General features: G+C 37.9%; 1 protein-coding gene across 1 annotated transcript in view; it reads right to left on the bottom strand.

Annotated features, from left to right (window-relative positions):
* HisT (Histamine transporter) overlaps window positions 1–26,424 on the bottom strand; it is a 104,246-nt gene that overhangs the window by 65,674 nt on the left and 12,148 nt on the right. The window contains exons 2-3 of the mRNA XM_090387871.1: window positions 11,212–11,390; window positions 2,529–2,670 (exon numbers count right to left, since the gene is read on the bottom strand). Of these exons, the coding sequence (XP_090243997.1) occupies window positions 2,529–2,670; window positions 11,212–11,390 (321 nt within the window). The remainder of the gene's footprint in view (window positions 1–2,528; window positions 2,671–11,211; window positions 11,391–26,424) is intronic.

Below are 26,424 nucleotides of genomic sequence, written 5' to 3'. Positions count from 1 at the left end.
CCTGAGGGACTCCACTAATAACATTAGTCCACGATGAGCAGTGTCCATTGATTACCACTCTGTCTTCTGCCACTCAACCATCCCTTTATCCACAGCAACAATTTGCCACCAATGCCACACTGCTCCAATTTGTGCAGCAGTCTTCCAAGTGCAACAGTATCAAAAGCCTTTCTAAGATCCAAATATATTATAACAAAGTTATTCCCTGCATCCAGTTCTTTTCTGACTGCATCATAGTATCCAATCAAATTGGTCAGGCAAGACTTTCCCTTAACAAAACCATGCTGTTTCCGAGCTATAACTGAAGTCTTCTCTAGATGATCCTGCAGTGCTTCTTTAACCAGTGTCTCCATTAATTTTCCTGGAACAGAAGTTAAACTCACAGGTCTATAATTACTTGTGTCAGCCTTTGGTCCTCCTTTGTGAATTGGGGTCGCATTTGCACATCTCCGGTCTATGGGTGCCTCCCCAGAGTCCAAGGAAGCTCTCATAATTATGGATGAGGGTTTGCTTACTTCTTTTGCTGCCTCCTTTAATATAACTGGATAGATCCCATCCACCCTAGGTGCCTTTCTTGTGTTTATCTTCAGCAAATTCTCCTCCACTTTACTCTCAGTTATTACAAGATTATCTAGCTTACTGCCAGAGTTGAATACATCTCTGGCATTCCCCTCGCTGAATAATTCCTCATGTGTGAATGTCGATGCAAAATATTCATTTAGTTTGTTAGCTACCTGAGCAGGATCATCAACAGTTGAACCAGCAATATCAAGTGGACCAATCTAATTCATCCCCTTCCTTCTAGAGTTTACATAAGTAAAGAACTCTTTGCTGTTTTTCTTTGCATCCTTTGCCAAAGATTTCTCATAATCTGCCTTCGCCTGCCTAACCTCCTTTGTAACTTGGTTACAGACCAGCTTATATCTATCATAGGCTTCTGTGTCATGTGTTAATTTATATGTTTCCCATACATTTTTCTTCTCTGCCATATATCTCATTAGTTCATCTGACATCCATTTAGGCCTAAACCTTGAACAATATTTCTTAGTTGGTATGTAAAGCCTCATAGCTTCCAAGATAAGTCCCATTTTGAATTTGCTTTTGGAAACATCATCAGTTGGTCCATAGAATTTAAATACTGTCTCAGACCATCGTAGTCGCCTTTACAAAAGCAAAAACCCTTCCCTTTACCCCTGATTGTAGTTAGATCTTTGAGTAAATCCCACTTCAGCACATTGTGTTCACTGCCACCTAGTGGTTCCTTTATCTGCAGATTCTTAATGCATGAAGAATCACTACTGATAATCAGATCAAGAGTATTACTCCCTCTAGTTGCCTCCCGAACATGCTGATGTAGAAAACAATCATCCAATAAATCCACAAAAGCCTTGCTAGTGTGTGAGTAACCAACCCACAAATTCCAGTCAATATCTGGGAAATGAAAATCCCTCATTATAAGACTCTCTGATTTACTGGCCCACTCTATTTCCCTGTACAGTTTCTTATTATACTCATCAAATTCATTAGGCCTATAGCACACTCCTACTCTCAATTTTGATCTCCCAATGCTTATGTCACACCTGACTCGACACTGCACTGTCCAGCGATGTCGACTGGCTTCACTTCCTTGGATTTGATGTGTTTCTTAACTAATAGCATAACCCCTCCTCCCTTCCTATCCTTTCTGTACACATTGTACTCCTCAAATTCCAGTTCTGCATTCCTTATTTCTGTGTGACACCACGTCTCTGATATCCCAACAATATCTGCCTTTGATGTTTTGAGCAATACCTCAAATTCATTAAATTTATTTACCAAACTCCTAGCATTGGTGTACACGCAAGTACACATGCACCTGTTCCTATTCTTAGCCACCCTAACACAACCCATGTGTTTACTTGTACCGCAATGACTCCCAGCAGTCTCTGAAATATACTGCAACTTGTTTTCCAGACTGCTGCTCATTCCAATAGAAGCAGTGCAAGAATCACTTTCAACTCTGCCAGTGGCTACTGTTAATCTATTAGTCCTTGTATCACCCCAAGCTAGCAGTTTTCCCACCCACCTAACACTGCCTCGATAGCATCAGCAAATATTCTTGTACACTTTCTATTTAAGTGTACCCCATCCCTGTAGAAGTAGTCTTTCTTGCCACAGGCGCTGCCTAAAATAGGCACTGCTAGATGCACTACTGCATATATATATATATATATATATATATATATATATTAACACACATACGATATGAATTAGGCACAGTGACAAGGTTTTGCCTCAGGCACCACAAACGCTAGAGCTGTTTCCGTTCACAGTTTTAATATTTAATTACATGTTGGTAATTTTAAAAAACTTTTCATTTGAAACACTTATAATTAATTAAGCATTCTCCATATTTAATTTAGAAACTCAATTTTAATGACCTTTGACAAATAACTTATCCATATCGATTTTTAATATAAAACTACCGTATGTTATCCATAATATAAAGCCAAAAGAAAGATTAGTTAATAAAAAGATTAAAAACTTACGACATAGTACAGCTATAAAAAGTGCCGATGTGAAAGCAGCCACAGCATAAAGCATAATACTAAGGTCCTTTCCAACTGTTTCTTTGTTTCCAGAATTGGGAACTAAAAGTGGAGGAAGAAGGAATCCAAAAGCAATACCCAACTATATTGGGGGGAAAAAAATCTGTAATGAATTTTTTTCAATAACTATTTTTATAAAAACTTAATGATAAAAATGACACTGATTATTTATTACAATCATAGATCAGAAAGCATTAAAAATTTTCTTGACAGCAAAGATTTTTTCCTCTACAGAAATAATAATAAAATGTCCAGAATAAACAGTTCAAGCTGTTTTTTTAAAAAATATTTTCTTTTCTTTATATACAGGATGTTCAGGGATAAAAAAAATAAGACACTAGTTTTAACTAGTTATATTTGTCAAGCATAAATGTAAAACATTGAAACACCAAAAATGTTTTGACATTAAATCATTTGCACTGTTTCACAAGTAACTCATGATAAAACACAAAGTAGGAAATGGTACTTCTGTCATTTCCCATTTCATGAAATTTTATATTTGGGCCTTTTAGAAAGATTTGTTGAGCCATCCCAGATTTCATTGAAATTGGACCAAAAGAAACAATTATTATTTCTTTCTCTGTGTCTGTTCACATGTAATAATTCTGCTCCCATTGAATAGATCTGTATGAAATTTTATATTTGGGCTTTTTAGAAATATTACAAAAAGTTTATTAAAATTGGACCAGAAATCCAGAAATTATTTCAATTTTTCATTTTAGAAAGATGTGCAACATATTTGCACATCTTTCTAGTGATGGCCCCAAAAAGGAGCTAAACCCTCCATAAAAAAAATAATCAGTTTTTATTTTTTTATTGCTTCATGGTGATTAAAAAGCTCAATGATTTCCCAAAAATCACTGTTTCAGAAAATCCAGGAACTAATTATTTCCTCTTGCTTATCATCATCAGCCATTTTCAATCCACTGCAGGATGAAGATCTCCCCAGCAACTTTCCAGTTCCTTCTTTTTGTGCAATAGCCATCCAGTTACTACCCACAAACTCCTGGATTTCATCTGTCCATCTCCGTTGTTGCCCTCCAGGTTTTCTCTTAACTCCTCTTGGGTACCATTCTGTTATTTTCTTAGTCCATCTGTCATCATGTCTTTGAGCTAAGTGTCCTGCCCAAGTCCATCTCAATCAAATAGGCTATCCGCATATCAAACAGGGCCACCGCAAGTGGGGTAGGCAAGTTAAGCATTGCTTACAGGCGGCAGTTCAGGAGGGCACCAAAATTTTTTTGACCTATACAAGTCAGACCTCTGTTTAACGAACTTCTTTATAGCAAAATTTTCTGTTTAGCAAATTTTTTTTTTTTTTTTTTTGAATTCCCCTTGATAATTACATTTAAAATAGTTTCCACAGAACAAATAAAATTTCCATATAACAAACGAATTACGGGAGACTTGACTGGGAACACATTATTCGCACCTCTGGCTTTCAGAAATTGAGGCAATTAGTGCTGCTGCTAAGCAGGAATTAAAAGTCAAAGGGATTAACCATTCTGCAACTTAGTAGTAAACGTAAAACCTATCCAATCGCCTGTCCCACATACCCAGAAGTCGCGCTGATCGTCTGATTGGTTAACTTTTACCAGTACAGTAATACCCCGACTTACGCGAACTCAGAGTTACGCGATTCTTGATTTTTTTGTTTGGCAACACTGCCGCCCACTATCTTCAAGGTCGTTTTTCATATGCTATCGATATACGGTGCGACGGCGGAGAGTGAGAGCAAAAGATGAACAAAATTCAACTTTGCTGCTGCATGAGCTGCACACACAAGAATTTGCATTCCAGCTGTCATATTTATATCTGTGCATTCGAATTCGTGTTCAACTTTTGTCAGAAATTACATCGTTGTTTTCACAAATAAAAAAAAAAAAAAAAAAAAAAAAAACTTTCCAGGCTTTAAGGTTTACAAAGACTGATTGACAATGATGGTCGGCGGGAATACAGCTGGTGACTGCAAGTTAAAACCTCTCTTAATTTATCGCCCCGAAAACCCAAGAGTTTTAAAAAATATATCTAAAATTAGCTTACCAGTGATTTGGAAGTCAAATCATAAAGCTTGGGTGACAGCTTCTGTTTTTGAGGACTGGTTTGGTCACCACTTCATACCCGAAGTCGAACATTATTGAAGTCTAAACAGATTCCATTTAAATTAATCCTTCTTACTAACAATGCATCCGGTCACCCTCCTGCCACCCTAATTAATTTCGACCGACATTTGAAAGTTGTGTTTTTGCCTTCAAACACAACCAGCTTGCTTCAACCGATGGACCAGGGAGTCATCAAAACATTCAAGGCCTACTACACGAGGCATTCGTCTGCATGTCTGAATGAAGCTATGAGACAAAATAGTGAGATATCTGTTAAAGACTTTTGGAAACAATTCAATGTTTTAGATGCCGTAAGAATCATTGAAGAATCTTGGGATGAAATTCACAAAAAAACATTGAATGGTGTCTGGAAGAAACTTTGTCCATTTTTTTTCAAAATCGAGACGAAAACAATGCCAGAAACTGATCATGTCACTCATATGATAGAAGAAGTTGTTAATCTTGCAAGGCAATTAGATTTGGAAGTCAATGGTGATGATGTCAACGAGCTGTTGGATTCACATAGTGAGGAGCTGACAGTGAATGAGCTCATAAAGTTCTGTGAGAAAAACGTCACTGAATTATCCGACACTTCAGACCCAGTTCCACCAGAAAAGCACATGACAATTGCAAGCTTGACAGAAGGTCTCAGCTCAATTGAAAAGGGCTTAAAAATTTTAGAAAACATACTCCAACGAAGAACGCGTTATAGCTACAAAGCAAGGAATAAAAAATTATTAGCGTGCTAAGAAGAAATTCTGCGTGAAAAAAAGGCGCTGTTGTCAGACGAATTTGTTAGATTTTATGAAGCCATCGACATCGAAATAACTTTTTTACGTAACTGATTTATTATTTTAATACATAATTTGTATTAATATGTATAAATAACTGCAATTTTATTAAATATTTTTCTTTTAAACTAAACTAGTGTTTTTGTTAGTCCTTGGTTGCAATTAAACAAAATTTATATGTATTATATGCAAAGTTGTATCCCGACTTACGCAAATTTGCCTTAAGTGATTTTCGTCTGACCCACCTATCGCGTAACTTCGGGGTATTACTGTATTCAACACTGGAGGCAAATAATTCATTTGCTTGATGCATAATAATTCAGAGATCCAGATAATTGCCAAGAAAATCTGACAATGAAACAATGTGATTATTTAATTCCAAATTACTAAAAGGAAATGGTTACTTTATTCTTTATTACAAAATTCTGTATTTTGCTTTTGTTGTAGTAATCAATTTGAATTTTTTTTTTTTTTTTTTTTTTATGTGAACCCCAAACACGAGAGGTATTAAGACCCATAGTACTTAGTACCGTGCTTGGGTTGGAGATTGAGAAGACGAAAGAAGATATTTGTTGACATTGGACTTGAACTTCTGTAGATTGTAATTTTCAGGAAATACGTATGAAGGAAGGTTGTTCCAGAAAACGGCAGTTGAATGAATAAATGAGGAAGATGAAAAGTTGGTTCTGTGGGTTTGAAGTTGGACAGTAAATGGATGTTGGCTGGTGGTGGCACGTGTTCGGACTGTTTTCAAAGAGAGAGCGGGAATTATAGAAGCTAATTCAGAAGAACAGTGCCCATGGAAGTATCTGTAGAAGAGGCATGCAGCAGAAACAGTGCGTCTATGAGACAGCAAGTGCAGAGACTTTGTTAGAGATGAATCATTAATTAATTTAACTGCCCTCTTCTGAATGGAATCAAGAAGCCTGAGAGAGGTTTTGGAGGCAAAACTCCAGATGTAGGAACAATATTCCATGGCAGGGCGGATTTGCGATTTATACAGAGTGAGCAGCTGTTTGGAAGAAAAGTAATGCCGAGAGTGAAAGAGAAAACCAAGGTTTTTAGATGCAGACAGAGCAATATTTGTAATGTGCTTGTGCCAAGAGAGATTAGAAGTCAGGGTAATCCCCAAAAGAGATATATCCTTTTGCCTAGAAATTGGAGTGTCACTAAAGATAAGCATAGGAACAGAAGAATCCTTTTTGTGAGATATAAGACAAAACTGAGTTTTAGAAGGGTTGAAATCAACTAAGTTGTCTTTGCCCCACTGGAGAATTACCTGAAGATTGGCATTTAAGGAATTGGTAGCAGATTTTCGAGAAGTTAAAGCTGATTGAGCAGGACAAGGTTTCTCAAAATGGAAAGTTGAATGCAATGTGCTATCATCGGCAAAACTATGGATAGGATTTCCAGTCAATGGAAGAAGGTCATTGATATACAAGAGAAAAAGAGTGGGGGAAAGAACTGAACCTTGGGGGACACCGGCATTAGTGGAGAAGATAGAAGACAGAGAGCCATCAACCATCACCCTCAGTGAGCGATCAGAGAGAAAACTGGATAACCAATTACTAAAAACAGTTGGCAAACCATAAGATGGAAGCATGCTTAAAGACCTTTATGCCAAACACAATCAAAAGCCTTTGGGATGTCAAGAGCAACTACTTGTGTTTCACCGAACCTTTCCATTGAATTAGTCCATAAATGGGTAACATAGCCAGAATATCACCAGTGGATCGACACTAACGGAATCCATACTGGTGATCGTTGATCAGACGGAAGGTTTCTAGGTAGTTTAAGAGTTGGTGAGTTAATTGATTTCTCCATTACTTTAGAAAGAGTAGAAGTAATTGCAATGGGACGATAATTGGATGGGAGGGATTTGTCACCCTTTTTAGGAACTGGCTGGATATGAGCAAATTTCCAAGCAGAAGGGAAAAACACCTTTAGAATAAGAAAGTGAAAAAAGTCGGCAAAGAATAGGAGTAAGTTCAGGAGCACAGGTTTTGAGAACAAGTGGAGAAATACCATCAGGACCTGGAGCTTTCTTAGCATCGAGATTCATCAAAATCCTTCTGATATCCTTTTGACGGAAGACCACAGGAGGCATTGAATGGAGTGTGTTGGGAATGGTGGGAGGTGTTTTACCAAGATCATTAATACATGAGCTGGAAGAAAAATGGGATGCTAGCAGGTCAGCTTTATCCTTGGCTGAAGTGACAACAGAACCATCTGGTTTGGACAGAGGTGGGAGCAGAGATGGGCAAAAGTTGCGGCCAATAGCTTTGGCAAGAGACCAGAATGCTTGGGTACCATTAGGGCAAGAAGCAAGTTTTCTACTCTTAGCCTGTTCAAACTCTAGTTTGGACTGATTAATAACTGCTTTACAATTGTTGCAAGCTTTGGTGTAAGCAGAAAATGAAACTGAAGAATTAGAAACAAGGCAATTGCGATATGCAACATTCTTTTCGTGGACAGCCTTAGCACATTTATTGGGAAACCAAGGTTTAGATAAAGGACGAGATTTTAAAGTGGAGTGTGGGATAAAGGATTAGGGACTAAACATGGGTTCCACCAGGGACTAAACATGGGTTCCACCACTTCAAGCCTCCAATAAGCAAAGTGGTGGTATTTCACCGGTGATGAGAGTCATCTTCCACCTAGTACTGCCTGGTAACATAGAGGGGCGGCATTGCTCCATGTGGTGTGGGCGCCACACCTCGACCCCTGCTTACGTTGGTTCACACCTGGGTGGTCACCCGCCATGTACTTGTGCATGGGGGTTATACCCAGGATTACTAACAGTCCCACCATCGTGAAGGTGCAAGCAGAGGATTTGGCTGTCACAGACCGTCCGGACTTCGCCGAAATTGGGTCCACTTGACTTGAGTGTCATCCGAATATCAGTTCCATCAGCATTTTAGACTCCCAGGTAGCAAGTACAGCTTGTCTGGCATATCTGAGAGAATGTCTGTGACAACCTCAAGGACCAGTAATTGGAAAAATTTTATCTGCTATTTTAGGTAAGCATGAAACAAGTGTAGTACATATTAAAAATCATAAAAAATGGTTAGATCTCTCACAGTTACTAAAGACAATACTACAATTGATGCTACAGAACAGCGATTATATGATAAAGAAAAAAAGATTCGTATTCGGTAACTGAAAGAATAATATAGGTAGATATTACTTATTTCTAACAAAGCAATGTATAGCGTTGAGGAGATCTTCAAAAGATTTATATGAAAATGATAACTCCTTAAAACTTATTTGAACAATTGCTAAATTTTATTCGTTATGGCAGAACATATTTGCTGTATTCAGAAATCTGAATCGAAAAATATCGTGCATTATTTTGGTGATCAAACACAAAATGAAATTATTGAAATGATTTCGCAAAATATAACAGAGAAAATACTAGAAATAACTAGAGAAGCTAAATATTTTGCTTACAATGTACGATTGGATACAACATCCAATATAAGTCGTGTTCAACAGAAAACTGCAATACTTAGATTTGTATTTAGAGACATAAGCACTATGAACGTTGAAATACGCAAACATTTTCTTGGATTTTGTCCTGCGAGCCATTCTATTGGACAGGAATTGTTTGAATATACAGTAGAACCCGGATAAGAAGTTTTTCAAGGAACTGGAGGTTTAGAACTTCTTACGCGGGAAAACTTCTTAGAAGGAAAATGACCTAAGGGTATTAAATATAAACTAGACAAAGAAAAATGAAAAGATACACAAGTTAAAGATCATGTTTAAGTACAATTTCAGAATTTATAAATATTATATTCTGTCTATGGAAAACAGTATACTCTGCCTAGGGAAAACATTTTTGAACTGAGGGTTTCTAATTGCTTAACATTCTGTTCATTAAACTCATTACCAAGTTGGAAGGATGAGCTCCTTTGGAGTTTCAACATACCTTAAATAGTCAGAATTACAATAAGACAAAGCAATAATCCTCTAAGTAATTCAGAACGGTTCACAACTATCTGAACTTAATGGTGAATGCTTCACTGTACTTCATGTGGTCGACAGTATCCAATTATAGATATCGATGAAAACAATTGCAATATGTCACTTCCATTATATCAAAATGTTTAAACTAAAAGGGTTTTAGTGCTGAAAGCCTCAGCTACGGAAAACTCACTAATCGAACAAGTTAGTGCGTACCATCATTTTAGTTTGTAGAAAATCACTGAAGTAGGTGAAATGAACATCGTTTTATCTCATATTGTGATGCCTTCACAATGAGTTGCTCTCATATTGAACTATCTTCAATAAGCAATGCTTTGATACTGGACTCTAGAATAGGCAACACTTCACCAGTGGAGTCTCGGCAGATACCACTACCCAGGAGTATCAGCAGAGAATAAGTAACTTTAGTTTTCTCCATTTGCAAAGCATTGCTTATTGGAGGTAGTGCAATATCAGGGCAACTCATTGTGAAGGCATGCACAATGTGAGATACCAAAAACAATGCCATTTCACCTGATTCAGTGATTTACTATGAACTAAAATGATTCTATGCACTAACTTGTTCGATTACCAAATGTTTATATTGTTTCATATTTTTTTTAATATTAAAAATAAATAATTTCTATATTTAAAAAAAAAACTTACCAAGTGGGAAAATGTCGTTATAATAATACACTGTGTATTCTTTATCACAAACTCTTTATGCAGGAAAATTTTTACCCGGGAAAATATTACATTACAATACATAAAGTTGAAATTGGGACTTAAGAAACCAAACCTAGTACGGGGGAAAACTTCTTATGCGGGAATTTCTTATCAGGATTCTACTGTATATGTCTTTTGAAGTACAGATATTGAATATACTGTAATTCAAATTTATATTAAAATATTACTCCATTTCAAGTGTTACAATTTATTTTTAAAAACGATTTTACACATACTTTTCCAAATGTATCTGTAAGAATTTCCATTAAGAATTTTTCTAACTTTACCAGTTTCAGTTGCCTCGGGGGACAGAGTTTTTCAAAATTAAAATAAATCAAAACTTATTTACAATCGACAATTTCTCAACAACTCCCTAATTTGACAATTTCAATAGAAAATAGATCTTTTGGAACAAATAAACATAAATGAAATAATAAACAAATTCGCATCTCTTAAAGCAAGGAAACAAATTTGTATAATTTTTTTAACATTATAATTTTCTTTTATTATTGTGATAGAGTACGATTATTGTGATTTAGAATTTAAAATTTATTTCAAGAATTTCAGAATGATTTTGTTATTTTTGTTTGTTGTTTAATTATATGCAAGATATATTGTAATTCTTTTCTTTCTCAATAAATTAATAATAAGTGTATTATTTAAGCCTTATTTTATTTTTTAATCCAAATATTTTGAAGCGTAAAATTTGATTTCACTTCCAGCAGCACTTAGGGGCGCAGCGGCCCTGATACCATATATTGTAGCTGAAGCACCGGATATTATGTTTCTTGCCATATATCAGCTGGAAGAACAAATGGACAATGTGGCAGATTCACAAAAACAATGTTCTCGGTTCACACATAAAAGTAGTTTCTTTTTTGCCCACGTTTATTTTATAATGTATTATTACTTTTTTACTAACACACATGAAATGTAATACATTCTGTACAATCACTAACTTGTTTATTAATAAAAGAGGCTTAACATACACAGCATTAATAGTCATTGCTTTCTGTATTATATACCAGTATATCTTACCTGATTGCCAAATACGCCAACAGCACATGCACGAGAGACCTCTTTAGAACTAAACCAAACAGCTGCCAGCTGTGGAGGTATACCTAATATAAATATCTGAGACATTGCAACAATAGTTTGACCAATCATAGTGACTACAAATCGATCAGGAGATACGCTAAGACACTTTATCCAGGAACCTGAAAAAAATAAAAACAGTTTTACAGCAAAAAAACTACGATGTTTGGTTTGTCACAGTTATTAAAGAGCAAATGTGCTCCATTCATGAATCTAGCTGGGTGGAAGGGGTCAGAATTTGCATTTTTGTCACTGGAACTGGGTGTAACCATAAGAACTGTTGCTAGTTCTGTTATTTATAAACACATTTTAGAGATTCTCTGATGACCAAATAATGTTATTCAGATGACTGGGAGAGAAACCCTTTCCCTGTTTTTGTTTACCATTTGTGAGATATAGGATTGTCTATTTATGAAATGCTTCAAAAAATTAGTATTAGCCATGTGGTGCAAGGAAGCCTAAGGCTTACACTGCGCCAGCCAGCAAAAAAAAAAAAAAAAAAAAGAATAAAATTAAATAAAATAAATAAATAATAAAGGAAAAGGAAATAAACAACCAATGCATTTTCCTCCTCTTGTAGGTAACTATCCAGTTGACCTTTGAATTTCCCCAAACCGTCAGCAGCCTCTACCACCCATGTAGGTAACTTATTCCAGTAATTTATAACTATCTGGGTGGCCAAAACAAAACTTTCTACAATCCAGTCTTAAATATCTCCTCCCCTGCAACTTGAATTTATAATCCCTAGTTCTAGAATCATTTATAACTGTGAAAATTTCATCCTCGTTCATTTTACATTTGCCTCTCAGAGCTTAAAGACCACAATCAAGTCTGTTCTAAAGTGCAACCCACATATTCAGTCTTTCTTCATATGGACACCCTTTTGCTGATCTCACCAGGCGAGTTACCCATCTTCCAATCCTTTCAACAAGCTCAATGTCTTTTTTTTTTATATGCAGTCTCCACAGTATTCCAAGTGTGGTCTAACAACAGCCTTATATAGTGGGATTATTACATCCTTACCTTTACTAGCAAATGTTCGATAAATCGTTGATAGGACACCATAAGCCTTCCTTGCAAACCTGTCTACAATGCTCTGAGAACTTCATGTCTGACTGTATTGAAACTCCCAAGTCCCTTTTCTTCCAATACTGACTTTAGTTCAACTCCACCAAGTGTATAAGTGATTTTGGGGTTGCTGTTCCCCAGGTGTAAGACCTTGCATTTTGCTGAATTAAATGCATAGCTTCCACTTTTCTGACCATCCCTGACTGGCCTTCATTCTTTCTTTATGTATTGGAGATACATTGGTACTTTTTTTCCAATACAATGGAATCTCTCCTGAATCCTGTGATGCTATCATAATTAGCTTAATGGTTCAATGGACACTGCTCATCGTGGACTGATGTTATTAGTGGAGTCCCTCAGGGCTCAGTGTTGGGTCCATTATTGTTTTCTGTATTTATAAATGATATTGATGATGGTATATCGGGCTTAATGTCCAAGTTTGCAGACGATACAAAGGTTGGCAGGGTTGTCAAGGACACTACTGACACTGTTTTCAGACTACTTTCCAGATCCTGTTGCTGCTGCAACAGGATCTGGAAAGGTTGAGCAGATGGGCTGAGAGGTGGCAAATGAAGTTTAACATTGACAAATGTAAAGTACTACACATGGGAAACAGCAACCCCAGAGCAACGTATCAACTCTGTGGTACTACACTGACAGTGGTAGAGAATTAAAGGGACTTGGGGGTGGTTGTGCAGGCAGATATGAAGTTCTCTGAGCAGTGCAGACGGGCTGCAAGAGTAGCTCATGGAGTATTGTCAATGATATACAGGAATTTTTCCAGCAGGGATAAGGAGGTGATTATTCCATTGTATAAGGCGATGGTCAGGCCACACCTAGAGTACTGTATACAGGTCTGGAGGCCTCATTTCAAGAAGGATGTAGAGCTGCTGGAACGAATACAGAGAAGGGCAACAAGATTAGTGAATGGAACAAAGGGGTGCTCTTACGAAGAAAGGCTTAAGTTTTGCAAATTACAGTGTCTGGAGACTAGGCACCAGCGAGGTGATCTGATAGAGGTGTATAAAGCCTTGAATGGTTTAAGCATGCTCAATGCTGATGGGATTCTTCCTCTAGCTCAGAAAAATCACCTGAGAGGGCATAAATACAAATTAAGGAAAGACAGATGTAGGATAGACGTGCGGAAATTTGCCTTTAGCCAGCGGGTGGTTGGTTGGTGGAACAGACTTCCGTCCCTTGTGGTGGAGGTTGATAGCCTAAATAAGTTTAAGGCTCAGCTGGACAGGTATTTTGAACGAACAGAGGGGTGAAGTGGAAGTGGGTTTTTTTTTTTTTTTTTTGGCTGATGCTGCATAAGCTTGCTTTCTTGCATCAAATGCCTCTACTAATGCTAATGCCATCACCTGCCACTTCCCTTAAACTTAAAATTCAAAGGTATAGTCTTGACAATCTATACAATACAGATTTGACACAAATTAGATATTCTGATACCTAATTTTCCACCCGAAATGACCCATATCTGCAATGAACATTGATCTGAGGAACCGAGAACAATGATTCCCAGTACTGTACTTACACTTCTCGGGCACAAGGTGCTAAGCTCTTGTGAGGTCCCCTTTAACCCCTTCCCAGAACATTATTTTCCTGAAAATGTGCCATAACGGATAGACTTTTTTTTATTTTACAGATTAAAAGTATGCATCATGCAAATACTCATTTTATAGATTATGTTTTTTATAAATTTTTTAGTAGAAAATACATGGGAGTAATTAACCCATTTGGGCTATCCTGAGTTATCTTGTAGTAGTAGCAGTGGCATGTGATACAAGAAAGCAAGTGTATGAGCTTATGCAGCATCAGCCAAAAAAAAAAAAAAAAAAACACCATTCCCTCCAAATGCCTGTCCAGTTCCTCCTTAAATTTATTTAACCCTATCAACTTCCACAACGACAGAGGGAAGTTTGTTTTAGCAATTAACCACCAGCTGGCTAAAGGTAAATTTCCACACATCTATTCTACATCTGTCTTTTCTTAATTTGAATTTATGCCCCCTTAGGTTTGTAATCTGAACAAGTGGAAGGATCCTGCAATTTGTAGAACTTTAGCCTCTCTTGGTAAGAGGATCCCTTCATTCTCCTCACCAATCTTGTTGCCCTTCTCTGTACACACTCAAGCAAATCTACATCCTTCCTAAAATGAGGCCTCCTGTATGCAAGGCCTGAAGGCCTCATTTTAGGAAGGATGTAGATTTGTGTATGCCAAAAAGTGTGCAAATTATGCAGATTATTTAAATAAATTAGTGCTTGAGCTAAAAGAAAGGAAGAGAAAAACTCTTCACTACTCATTATATAAATAAATTTTATATAATCAAGTGGAACGCACAAGCAGTAACCTCTTGCCACAAGCAATAATCATGAACTAACTACATTCTGACACATGGCCGCTGCAAGTGGATAGGCGAGGTAAGCTAACTTACAGGCGGCAGTTCAAGAGGGTGACGAAATATTTTTTGATATTATTTTCTAATTGGTTAACGCTTATCAGTATTCAGCATTTAGGATGGCAAATTTTATTTTGCCTACTGGCTGCACATAGTGATCAATGAGTGTGCATTTAGTCGATGATAATGATGATGAAGAATAAACATTCTTTAACATTTGTAAGTCATAATTTCTCTATTATTATATTTTGCTTGATTTTACAGGCTGCGTTTTCATTTCTTTGGATAAATCAATCATTGTTTAAACAAACTAATTAGCTAACCAATTTCATCGTTGATAACGTAACCCCTACTTTTAACATTATGTCCATGGGATATAAATTCCCGTTTTACGAGCGCACGCTAGGAATGAATTAACTCGTAAAGTCAAGAACTACCTGCATAATCAGAAAAAAACAATTATTTTTACCAATCTGTTTAAACACAAAGTTGTAATACTGTGAAATATAAAGAACAGTACTGAACTAAACTGTGTAGTGCACTGTTCACACCTCTGGCCTTCAGGCAATAGAGCTTCTGCTGTAGAATGCATGAATTAAAAACTAAAGGGAGAGTCCACAATTTAGTGGTGTCCATAACAATTTACAACTGACTCATACATACTGTACCAAGAAGTCGCTCTGGTCAACTGCTTTCTTGTTTTCATAGCCAGTGTAAAAGACGAAGGCATATTCCCGACACAGATGATACGATGTGTTCAACTGTTACACCCTATTAGAGAATTAGGAAAGAGTGATTTTCCTTTATTCTGGAAGTTAATCTGTTCTGTCGCAGAAATGAGTCATCCGCACTTTCAGTAAATTTCACCTGTCTCTGTTTACACGGTAGGTAAAAATGGGCCCCAGTTTAGGTCAGTGTGTTAAAAAAAGAAATTAATTTAAAAATTTGAGTTTAGAGGCCATGCAAGCACTCCCCCCTCATAGCGAGGTGCGAGGCTAGCACCTCATACACCCGTTCATAAGTATGACCCTGATGATTCCAGCTGATGAAACTGCACTTCACCCCATCACATTTTTTTAATTGCAAAGGCATTTCCATGACTTATTAATTGTGTGGGAATTTGCTGCCCAACACATGCATATTTTATTTATGAATGTATATGTTAAGGTGGAAATGTGTGTCATTGGTGAGCCATGTTAGTAACTGTTGCATTGTTTTTTAAATATTGATGAAATTAATCACAAAAGGTGAATCTCTCTCTCTCCAGTGACTTCTTACTTTATGCATGTTTAAATTATACGAATTTAAAATAATGAGTGGCAACCATATTTACAGAAAGTGCCACGAGAGGGGGGGGGGGGAATACATAAACAAATACTCAACTTCAACAAAACAGTTTTATATTAGAAACAAAATTTCTGATTGCACTTATATTTCCATTGCTGAAAAAAAAGACTGAGAGGGGCTTTAAGGCGGTGAAAGATCGGCTAACACTTCTGTTCGGTGCTAATATGGAGGGTTTATTTTTTGCATGCATTTACCATGCGCCCTTAAAGCAAGGGTCGGCAACCTGCAGCTCTTTGAATATGTAACTGTGGCTGTTTAACTTTTAGCCCATATGAAACAATTTGAAATGGAGTTGGAGGACTTAAAAATCAAGGACATGGAGTGCACGACTAAAATGCCTTAAAACTGAAATTGAGGATACGGAGAGGTTGCCCTTGCAATTCTATATTTGTGTTTGGACTTTTCCCAGTTTTTGGTCTGACGTATTTCCGTGGGCAAATATTTTCGATTAACTGTAACCAAGAAACTGTAACTGTATGGTCTATAACCAAGTCCAAGAAGGTTAGGCAGGCAAAGGCAGATTAATTCTTGGCAAAAGATGCAAAGAAAAACATCAAAGAGTTATTTACTTAAATAAAATCTAGAAGGAAGGTAATGAATCAGATTGGTCCACTTGATATCAATGGTTCAACTGTTGATAATCCTGCTCAGGTAGCTAACAAACTAAATGAGTATTTTGCATCTACATTCAACACATGAGGAGTTATTCAGGGAGGGGAATGCCAGAGATCAATTAAACTCTGGCAGTGAGCTAGATGATTTTGTAATAATCAAGTCTGGGTGCGAGGTTGGCCTGGGCAGAAATTGCTCCTTAAAGCTCTTCAAACAGAGAAGTTTTTCCTGATTTATTTTCTGCTTTATTAGTTTAAATTGTCATATTAACTTATTTTCTAGAGTAGCTTTATATTCCTAGTTACGATACTTAGTTTAAAGTTTAACTTAGACAGAGATTTCATAGATATTACTTAGTATCGGTAATGGTATCAAATCCACGTGTCACAAATTGAACGAGAGGTCTTTTTAACCAAATTTAGTCGATTTATTAACCAATTGTTATATCAAATTATCTTCTATAAGTAGATTATAGACCTAGTCAGGATCCTTAGTTTATTCTAAATTGAGATAGCGAGATTTCGAAGCTAATCAATACTTACGAGTCCGTAAAAACACCGTTCGTGATTTCCCGCCATTTTTACACGATAGCATAAGCTTAGTGTAGTATACTGCATAATATAATATTGTCAATTAATCAGTAAATCTATTAATCTTGATAAACTTTATTGTCAATTAAATTGTATTTTTAACTCTATAAATATATATAACGACTTAATCGTAACAAATAATTAATACATAACTATAGTGGTACACGTGATACGGAAGTTGTATAAAGGGAACACTAGATACCGAAAAAAAAAAAAATATATATATATATATATATAAAAAAATATATATATATATATAACATAACTGTTTTGGGATATAACTTAAGGATTTAATTTTTGTTTTAAATTTTATTGAATTAAATTGGAATCATGACTCTGACCAGAGCAGCAAAGCAAAAGGCTCAAGCTAATGGGAGTGCTGTGGTTCAGGGGAGAACTGAGGAGGGCAGTTGCCCTCTGAATCACAGTCTATTAAAATGCACTGTTTGCTTGATGTTTGCGGAGCAGTCGGGTACGGGACATGATACTGCCAAGGGGGATGTCTTTGTGTGTGCACGATGTAAGGAGTGCAAGGAAATCAGGCGACAACTCAGCGTTGTTATGGGCCTTTATGACACCTTGAAGGACAGGGTGGATGCCCTCGAAGGAAATAAATTGAGGGGCCCATCAAGCTCTCAGCTGCCCACATCAACGCCAGAGCTTGCACTTGGTCATCAGGCAACACAGGGGCAGACCCCTAGGCAGAATGCGCTGGTCCCACAGGAACTAGTAGTTGTTGGTGACTCTATTGTCAGGGAAACGGGGAACATGCTTTGTAAAAAGGATAGGTGGAATAGGACCAGGGTATGTCTGCCAGGGGCAAAGGTTGATGACGTTGTAGAGCGGATATCATCTTTTAAGGGCACAAAAGGTGTACACGTTGGCACTAATGATATTAAGAGTAGGAGACCGGCGGAATTACTTAGCAAGTACAGGTCACTGTTGAAAAAAAAGCCGTGAATTAGGGTTGAATTTGAAAGTGTCTGCAATTCTGCCCAGACACGATAGGAGGGAGTATATGATGAGAGCCTTGTCAATCAATTCGGCCCTGGAGGGATTGTGCAAGGCTCAAGGGGTAGAATTTTTTTCAGCCTGGACTGTACTTGTTAACAGGAGAGATTGCTTCTACAGGGATGGGATACACTTAAATAGAAAGGGTGCAAGAATTTTTGCTGATGCTGTCGAGGCAGTGTTAGGTGGGTCGGAAAACTGCTAGTTGGGGGGGATACAAGGACTAATAGATTAACAGTAGCCACTGGCAGAGGTGGAAGTGATTCTTGCACTGCTTCTATTCAAATGAGCAGAAGTCTGAAAAACAAGATGCAGGATATTTCAGAGACTGCTGGTAGTCATTGCGTTACAAGTAAACACATGGGTTGTGTTAGGGTAGCTAAGAATAGAAACAGGTGCATGTATACCTGCGTGTACACCAATGCTAGGAGTTTGGTAAATAAATTTGATGAATTTGAGGTATTGCTCAAAACATCAAAGGCAGATATTGTTGGGGTATCAGAGACGTAGTGTCACACAGATATAAGTAATGAGGAACTGGAATTTGGGGAATACAATGTATATAGAAAGGATAGACAGGACAGGAGGGGAGGAGGGGTTATGCTATTAATTAAGAAACATAAAGTCAAAGGAAGTGAAGCCAGTTGACATCGATGGACAGGGCAGTGTCGAGTCAGTTTGGTGTGACATAAGCATAGGGAAATCAAAATTGAGAGTAGGAGTGTGCTATAGGCCTAATGACTCTGATGAGTATAATAATATATTGTACAGGGAAATAGAGTGGGCCAGTAAATCAGAGAGTCTTATAATGGGGGATTTTAATTTCCCAGATATTGACTGGAATTTGTGGGTTGGTCACTCGCACACTAGCAAGGCTTTTGTGGATTTATTGGATGATTGTTTTCTACATCAGCATGTTCGTGAGGCAACTAGAGGGAGCAATACTCTTGATCTGATTATCAGTAGTGATTCTTCATGCATTAAGAACCTGCAGATAAATGAACCACTAGGTGGCAGTGATCACAGTGTGTTGAAGTGGGATTTACTCAAGGAGGTAACTACCATCAGAGGTAAAGGGAAGGGTTTTTGTTTTCGTAAAGGCGACTATGATGGTCTGAGACAGTATTTAAATTCTATACAGTGGGACCAACTGATGATGTTACCAACAGCAAACTCAAAATGGGAAGCATTCAAGGAACTAATCTTGGTGGATACCAGGCTTTACATACCAACTAAGAAATATTGTTCAAGGTTTAGGCCTAAATGGATGTCAGATGGACTAATGAGACATGTGGCAGAGAAGAAAAATGCATGGGATACATACAAATTAATGGGTGACATGGAAGCCTATGATAGATATAAGTTGGTCTGTAACCAAGTCACAAAGGAGATTAGGCAGGCAAAGGCAGACTACGAAAAATCCTTGGCAAAGGATGCAAAGAAAAACAGAAAGGAGTTCTTTACATACTTGAACTCGAGAAGGAAAGGGATGAATCAGATTGGTCCACTGGATATTGATGGTTCAACAGTTGAGGATCCTGCTCAGGTGGCTAACAATCTAAACGAGTATTTTGCATCTACATTCACGCATGAGGAGTTATTCAGGAAGGAGAATGATGTAGGTAAAGTAAACATTGGCAGTGAGCTGGATGATTTTGTAATAACTGAGAGGAAAGTGGAGGAGAGATTGTTGAGGACAAACATAAAAAAGGCACCTGGGGTGGATGGGATCTATCCAGTTATATTAAAGGAGGCAGCAAAGGAAGTATGCAAACCGCTAGCCATAATTATGAGAGCTTCTTTGGACTCAGGGGAGGTACCCATAGACTGGAGATGTGCAAATGTAACCCCAATTCACAAAGGAGGATCAAAGGCTGACACAAGTAATTATAGACCTGTTAGTTTAACTTCTGTTCCAGGTAAATTAATGGAGGCACTGGTTAAAGAAGCACTGCAGGATCATCTAGACAAGAATTCAGTTATAGCTCAGACGCAGCATGGTTTTGTTAAGGGCAGGTCTTGCCTGACCAATTTGATTGGATACTATGATGTAAGTCACAAAAGAACTGGATGCAGGGAATAACTTTGATATTATATATTTGGATCTTAGAAAGGCTTTTGATACTGTTGCACATGGAAAACTGCTGCACAAATTGGAGCAGTGTGGCATTGGAGGCAAATTGCTGCTATGGATAAGGGGATGGTTGAGTGGCAGAAGACAGAGAGTGGTAATCAATGGACACTGCTCAACGTGGACTAATGTTATTAGTGGAGTTCCTCAAGGTTCAGTGTTGGGTCCATTGTTGTTTTCGGTGTTTATGAATGATATTGATGATGGGATATCAAGTTTAATGTCTAAGTTTGCAGATGATACAAAGGTTGGCAGGGTCGTTAAGGACACTACTGACGCTATGCTGCTGCAACAGGATCTGGAAAGGTTGAACAGATGGGCTGAGAGGTGGCAAATGAAGTTTAACATTGACAAATGTAAAGTACTACATATGGGTAACAGTAACCCCAGAGCAATGTATCAACTCTGCGGTACTACACTGACAGTGGTGGAGAATGAAAAGGACCTGGGGGTAATTGTGCAGGCAGATATGAAGTTCTCTGAGCAGTGCAGACGAGCTGCAAGAGTAGCTCATGGGGTCTTGTCAATGATATACAGGAATTTTTCTAGCAGGGATAAGGAGGTGATTATTCCCTTGTATAAGGCAATGGTTAGGCCACATCTTGAGTACTGTATACAGGTCTGGAGGCCTCATTTCAAGAAGGATGTAGAGCTGCTGGAACGGGTACAGAGAAGGGCAACAAGATTAGTAAATGGAACAAAGGGTTGCTCTTACGAAGAAAGGCTTAAGTTTTGCAAATTACAGAGTCTGGAGACTAGGCACCGGCGAGGTGATCTGATAGAGGTGTATAAGGCTTTGAATGGTTTGAGCATGCTCAATGCCAATGGGATTCTTCATCTTTCTCAGAATAATCACCTCAGAGGGCATAAATTCAAATTGAGGAAGGACGGATGTCAGATAGATGTGCGGAAATTTGCCTTTGGCCAGCGGGTGGTTGGTTGGTGGAACCGACTTCCATCACTTGTTGTTGAAGTTGATAGCCTAAACAAATTTAAAGCTCAACTGGACAGGTATTTCGAACGAACGGAGGGGTGAAATGGGAGAGGGTTTTTTTTTGGCTGATGCTGAATAAGCTTGCTTTCTTGCATCATATGCCTCTACTAATGCTAATGCTAATGCTAAAAAACTGGAGGAGAAATTGTTGAAGTGGTTTGTTATTTGGTTTTTAGGAGCATTAGAAACTATTGCCATATTGCTCCGGGGATATGCAGTGGTCATTCCCTGACCTTTCTGCATCCTCCGTATTTGGTGGTCACGGGCTCGAATCCGGTCTAATCAAGAAGCGTGTGCTACACAAAATTGCTGAAGATAAACATAAGAAAGGCACTTGGGGTGGATCGGATCTATACAGTTATATTAAAGGAGGCAGTAAAGAAAGGAAGCAAACCCTTAGCCATAATTATGAGAGCTTCTTTGGACTCAGGGGAGGTACCCATGGACTGAAGATGTGCAAATGTTACCTTAATTCCTAAAGGAGGATCAAAGGGTAACACAAGTAATTACAGACCTCTTAGTCTGATGTTCCAGGGAAATTAATGGAGGCACTGGTTAAAGACACTGCAGGATCACCTAGACAAGACTTCAGTTATAGCTCTGACACAGCATGGGTTTGTTAAGGGAAAATCTTGTCTGGCCAATTAGATTGGATGCTATGATTTGGTCACAAAGGAACTGGATGCAAAGAATAATTTTGATATCATATATTTGGATCTTAGAAAGGCTTTTGCTACTGTTGCACAAATTGGATCAGTGTGGCACTGATGGCAAATTGCTGCTATAGATAAAGGGATGGTTGAGAGGGAGAAGACAGAGTGGTAATTAAAGGACTCTTCATGGACTAATGTTATTAGTGGAATTTCCCCAGGGTTCAGTGTTGGGTTCACTGTTGTTTTCTGTATTTATTAATATTGATGATGGTATATCAGGCTTAATGTTTAAGTCTGCAGATGATATGCAGGTCAGCAGGGTTATTAATGACACTAATGACAGTACGCTGCTGCAACAGGATCTAGGAAAGTTGAGCAGATGAGCTGATAGGTAGCAACTGATGTTTAACATTGACAAGTGTAAAGTACTGCATATGGGAAGTAGTAACCTGAGAGTAACGTATCAACTTTTAGGATGGCAAATTTTTATTTTAAATAAGATCCTTGGGGGTAATTGTGAACTCAGATATGAAGTTTTCTGAGCAGTGCAGACGATCTGCAAGAGTAGCTCATGGTGTTTTGTCAATGATATATAGGAATTTTTCTAGCAGGGATAAGGGGGTGATTATCCCCTTATATAAGTCAATGGTCAGGCCACACTTGAGTACTGTATACAGGTCTGGACGCCTCATTTTAAGAAGGATGTAGAGCTTTTGGAATAAGTACAGAGAATGGCAACAAGTTTATTAAATGAAAGGTTGCTCTTAAGAAAAAAGGTTTAACTTTTGCAAATTACAGTGTCTGGAAACTAGGCACCTGCAAGGTGATCTGACTGAGGTGTATAATGCCTTGAATGGTTTGAGCATGCTCAATGCTGATGGGATTCTTCCTCTTTTTCAGTATGACCTGAGAGGGCATAAATTCAAATTGAGGAAAGACAGTTCTAGGATAGATGAGAGCAAGTTGCCTTTAGCCAGCGGGTAGTTGATTGCTGGAATGAACTTCCATCTCTCGTGGAAGTTGACAGCTTAAATAGATTTGAGGCAGAACTAGACAAACATTTGGAGCGAGTGAGTGGATGAGTGAAATGAGGGTTTTTTTTTTTTGGCTGATGCTGAATAAGCTTGCTTTTTTGCATCCTATGCCTTTACTAATGCTAATGATATATTAAAAAAAATCAAGAAACCATCTGAACAATGTGAGCATGTTTAAAGATGAAAATTATGGCATACTCACCTGATGTTGAGAGACTCGCTCAAGAAGTTTAGCAGCAAAAGTCAATTAAATTGTACTTAATTGGATGTTTATGTTTTTTCGGTATTAATATATAATATTTCAAAAAATATATTTTTTTTTTAATAAAACACCTTCCCACTATTCTATTTCTTAAAAAATTCCCCCCTCCCCCCAGCTTGAGCTGAGGTGCGGCTCTTCAGATTCTCTTTTTTTTTTTTAAAATAAGATCCAAAATGGTTCTTCACCCAAAAAAGGTTGCAGACTCTTACCTTAAAGGTTATGACAGTCGAACATGCCCGTGTACTGGTACTGAAACCCTAAAGGGTGGATGACTGCTGTTATTTTCAGAAGGTATTTTGGATCTCAGTTGCGATCAGAATTGTAAGTGTATTGCTAGGCAGAAGGAATTCCATTCAACATTTTATTTATTCTTGATAATGCCACAAGCCATCCACCCAGTATTGTTGATGTCTGTTCCAATATCAAGGTTTGTTTTTTTTTCCAGCAACTACAACCTCAATACTTCAGCCTATGGGCCAACGTGATTAAATCTCTTAAGGATCAGTATTTAAAGTGCATTCTGGCAGATATACAAGGGTGGTTCAATAAAGAATCGCCCTCACCTACTTCCACATATCACAGTCATGATATTTTGTGTGTAGCATCATACATATTTCTGTACTAAAGGTGTAAAATTTCAGCCATGTCTTAATTTGTGTTTCTCTTACAGAGCTGAACATGTGACAAAGTAGCATCATGGATAACATTGAAGCCAGAGCTGTAATCCAGTATCTGTTCTTGAAGGGGAAATCTCCTAAAGAAATCCATGAGGAGATGACTGCTGTATATAAGGATGAAGTCCCATCCTATGGCATGGTGAAGCACTGGCACACAGTTTAGGTGTGGTCGGACATTGGTAGAATCTGAGCCCATTCCAGGTCGTCCCCATTCAGCCATTGATGACAGCACGATCAGAAAAGTGGAGTCATTAATCATGGAAGATCGCCGAATATCTGTGCGTGAATTGTCCCAGGAGGTGAAGATTAGTGTGGGCTCTGTTGAAACAGTCCTTCATGACCAATTCCATTTACGGAAATTGAGTGCAAGATGGATTCCCCAATTATTGACTGGTTTCCAGAAGGCTGATCGACAACAGAAATCACAAGAGTTGTTAGCCCTGTGCCAAAAAAAAAAAAAAAAATGAGGAAGACTTTTTCTCGTCTAATCACTCAGGATAAAAGATGGATACACCATTTCAGCCCTGAAAGTAAAAACAGTCCATGAAATGGCAACATCATGGTCCCCCCCCCCCAAAAAAGGCAAGGGTCCAAGTGTCAGCAGGAAAGGTCATGCTGATAGTGTTTTGGGATGAGAAAGGCATAATGACTGATTACCTGCTGAAAGGTAGAACAATTACAGGTGCCTATTATGCCAACTTACTCACGAAATTACAGGAGAAAAAACATGTAGGCATGGCATGCTGTCCAAAGATGTGAGAATGCTTCAAGACAATGCCCCAGTTCACACTTCTGAAATTGCAACAACACAAGTGACCACTTGTGAATACAAAATACTGCCCCATCCAGCCTATTTACCCGATCTTGCACCATTGGACTTCTTGTTTCCTTCATTCAAATTATTTCTTCAGATGACCCACTTCCCTGACAACGAGACACTCATTTCTGCAACAGAATCATGGTTCCAGGACCAACCTCACCACTTCTACAAAAACGGTATCCGTAGCCTCATCCATCAATGGGAAAAAAAATGTGTAAATCTGCATGGTGGCTATGTAGAGAAGGACTAAAATCTGTGCCAAGAATCAACAGGTTAGCACCTCTGTAGCTGGGTCAGGGTGATTCTTTATTGAACCACCCTCATAATTGACAAGACCGATCACGAACAGATGAGTGGGCAGCAATATTGGCAAGCCTTCAATATAAAAGATGCTTTAAAATCCATTGGTGCTGCATGGTGTGAAGTTCCACATAACTGTATTCAAACTTCATGGCATAAGTTATGTCCAGATCTTAGCAAATCCTTCAAAGGCTCTGATACCAATGAAGATTAATCACAAACTAAAGACAAATGCATGAAACTTGCTAAAAAGATAGGGTTCACTGAAGTGGAGGCAACTGACGTCAATGATTTAACTGATTTGCATTATCAAGAATTGTCAAATGAAGATATGTTTGCACTTGAGCAGCATCACATTCAAGAGGAAGAGACAGCAGCGTGTGAAAGCCCAAAGGTTAAAGAAGAATGGAGCCTGACAGTGAAAAGACTATCAAAATCATTAAATGTTATAGATGAGGGCCTAAATTTGTTAACTGATGAAGACCTTAATCTTTGACAAAGCTATGCTAGAACTTAGTTGCTACTAAGAAGAGGCAACATGCAAATCAACAAATTCTGGATTACTTTTTCAAGCACCCAAGGGAACAGCCAAGAACACCCCTCTACCTTTCAGGAGAGTGTAACACCCCTACCTATCTGGTCCGAATCTCAGAGAACGTAATCTGACAATGACGATCCCTCTCATCAATCTACCTAAGGCCACCTTTCACTCCAATTTCTCACCCTCTCTCTCAATTTTTTTTGTGTTGGGCTGTATATATTGGTTATAGTCGACATACTTTTTTTTAATTGTACAAAAAAACAATAAAATAAAATAATAAATAAGTAAATCAATAAACAAGAATGAATCTCTATGGTTGCTCATCATTTTCTTTAGAGTGCCCAGTCTTCCAACCAAAGAAACTGAATAGCATGTACCGGCAGGGGTAACTTAGCTAGATGCAAGAGTTATTCTCATAGGTCTATTATTGCATTTTTTGGCGATTATTTACATTACGCATGAATTTAAATTGAGTGAGACGTTCTGGATCATAACCCTCACGTAAATTAAGAAGTCACTGTATATATATATATATATATGTCGGGGATTGTTGCATCTATATTTGGCAACTACTCTGGATCATCAAAGAATTCAGCAATGATATCAGGATGGAACTTGGACTAGACAAATGCATCAGGGGAAATTAGTCAGCTAAGACTACCAGTTGCAGACTGATAAAGAGATCAAAGCCATGGCAGCAGGGAGACCTGCACAT

The sequence above is a fragment of the Mastigoproctus giganteus genome, chromosome 13, assembly GCF_048544385.1.
Source record: "Mastigoproctus giganteus isolate SK-2022 chromosome 13, ASM4854438v1, whole genome shotgun sequence".
Lineage (NCBI taxonomy): Eukaryota > Metazoa > Arthropoda > Arachnida > Uropygi > Thelyphonidae > Mastigoproctus > Mastigoproctus giganteus.
The sequence above is the reverse complement of the archived record's forward strand: the minus strand, read 5'-3'. Positions and strand labels throughout refer to the sequence as shown.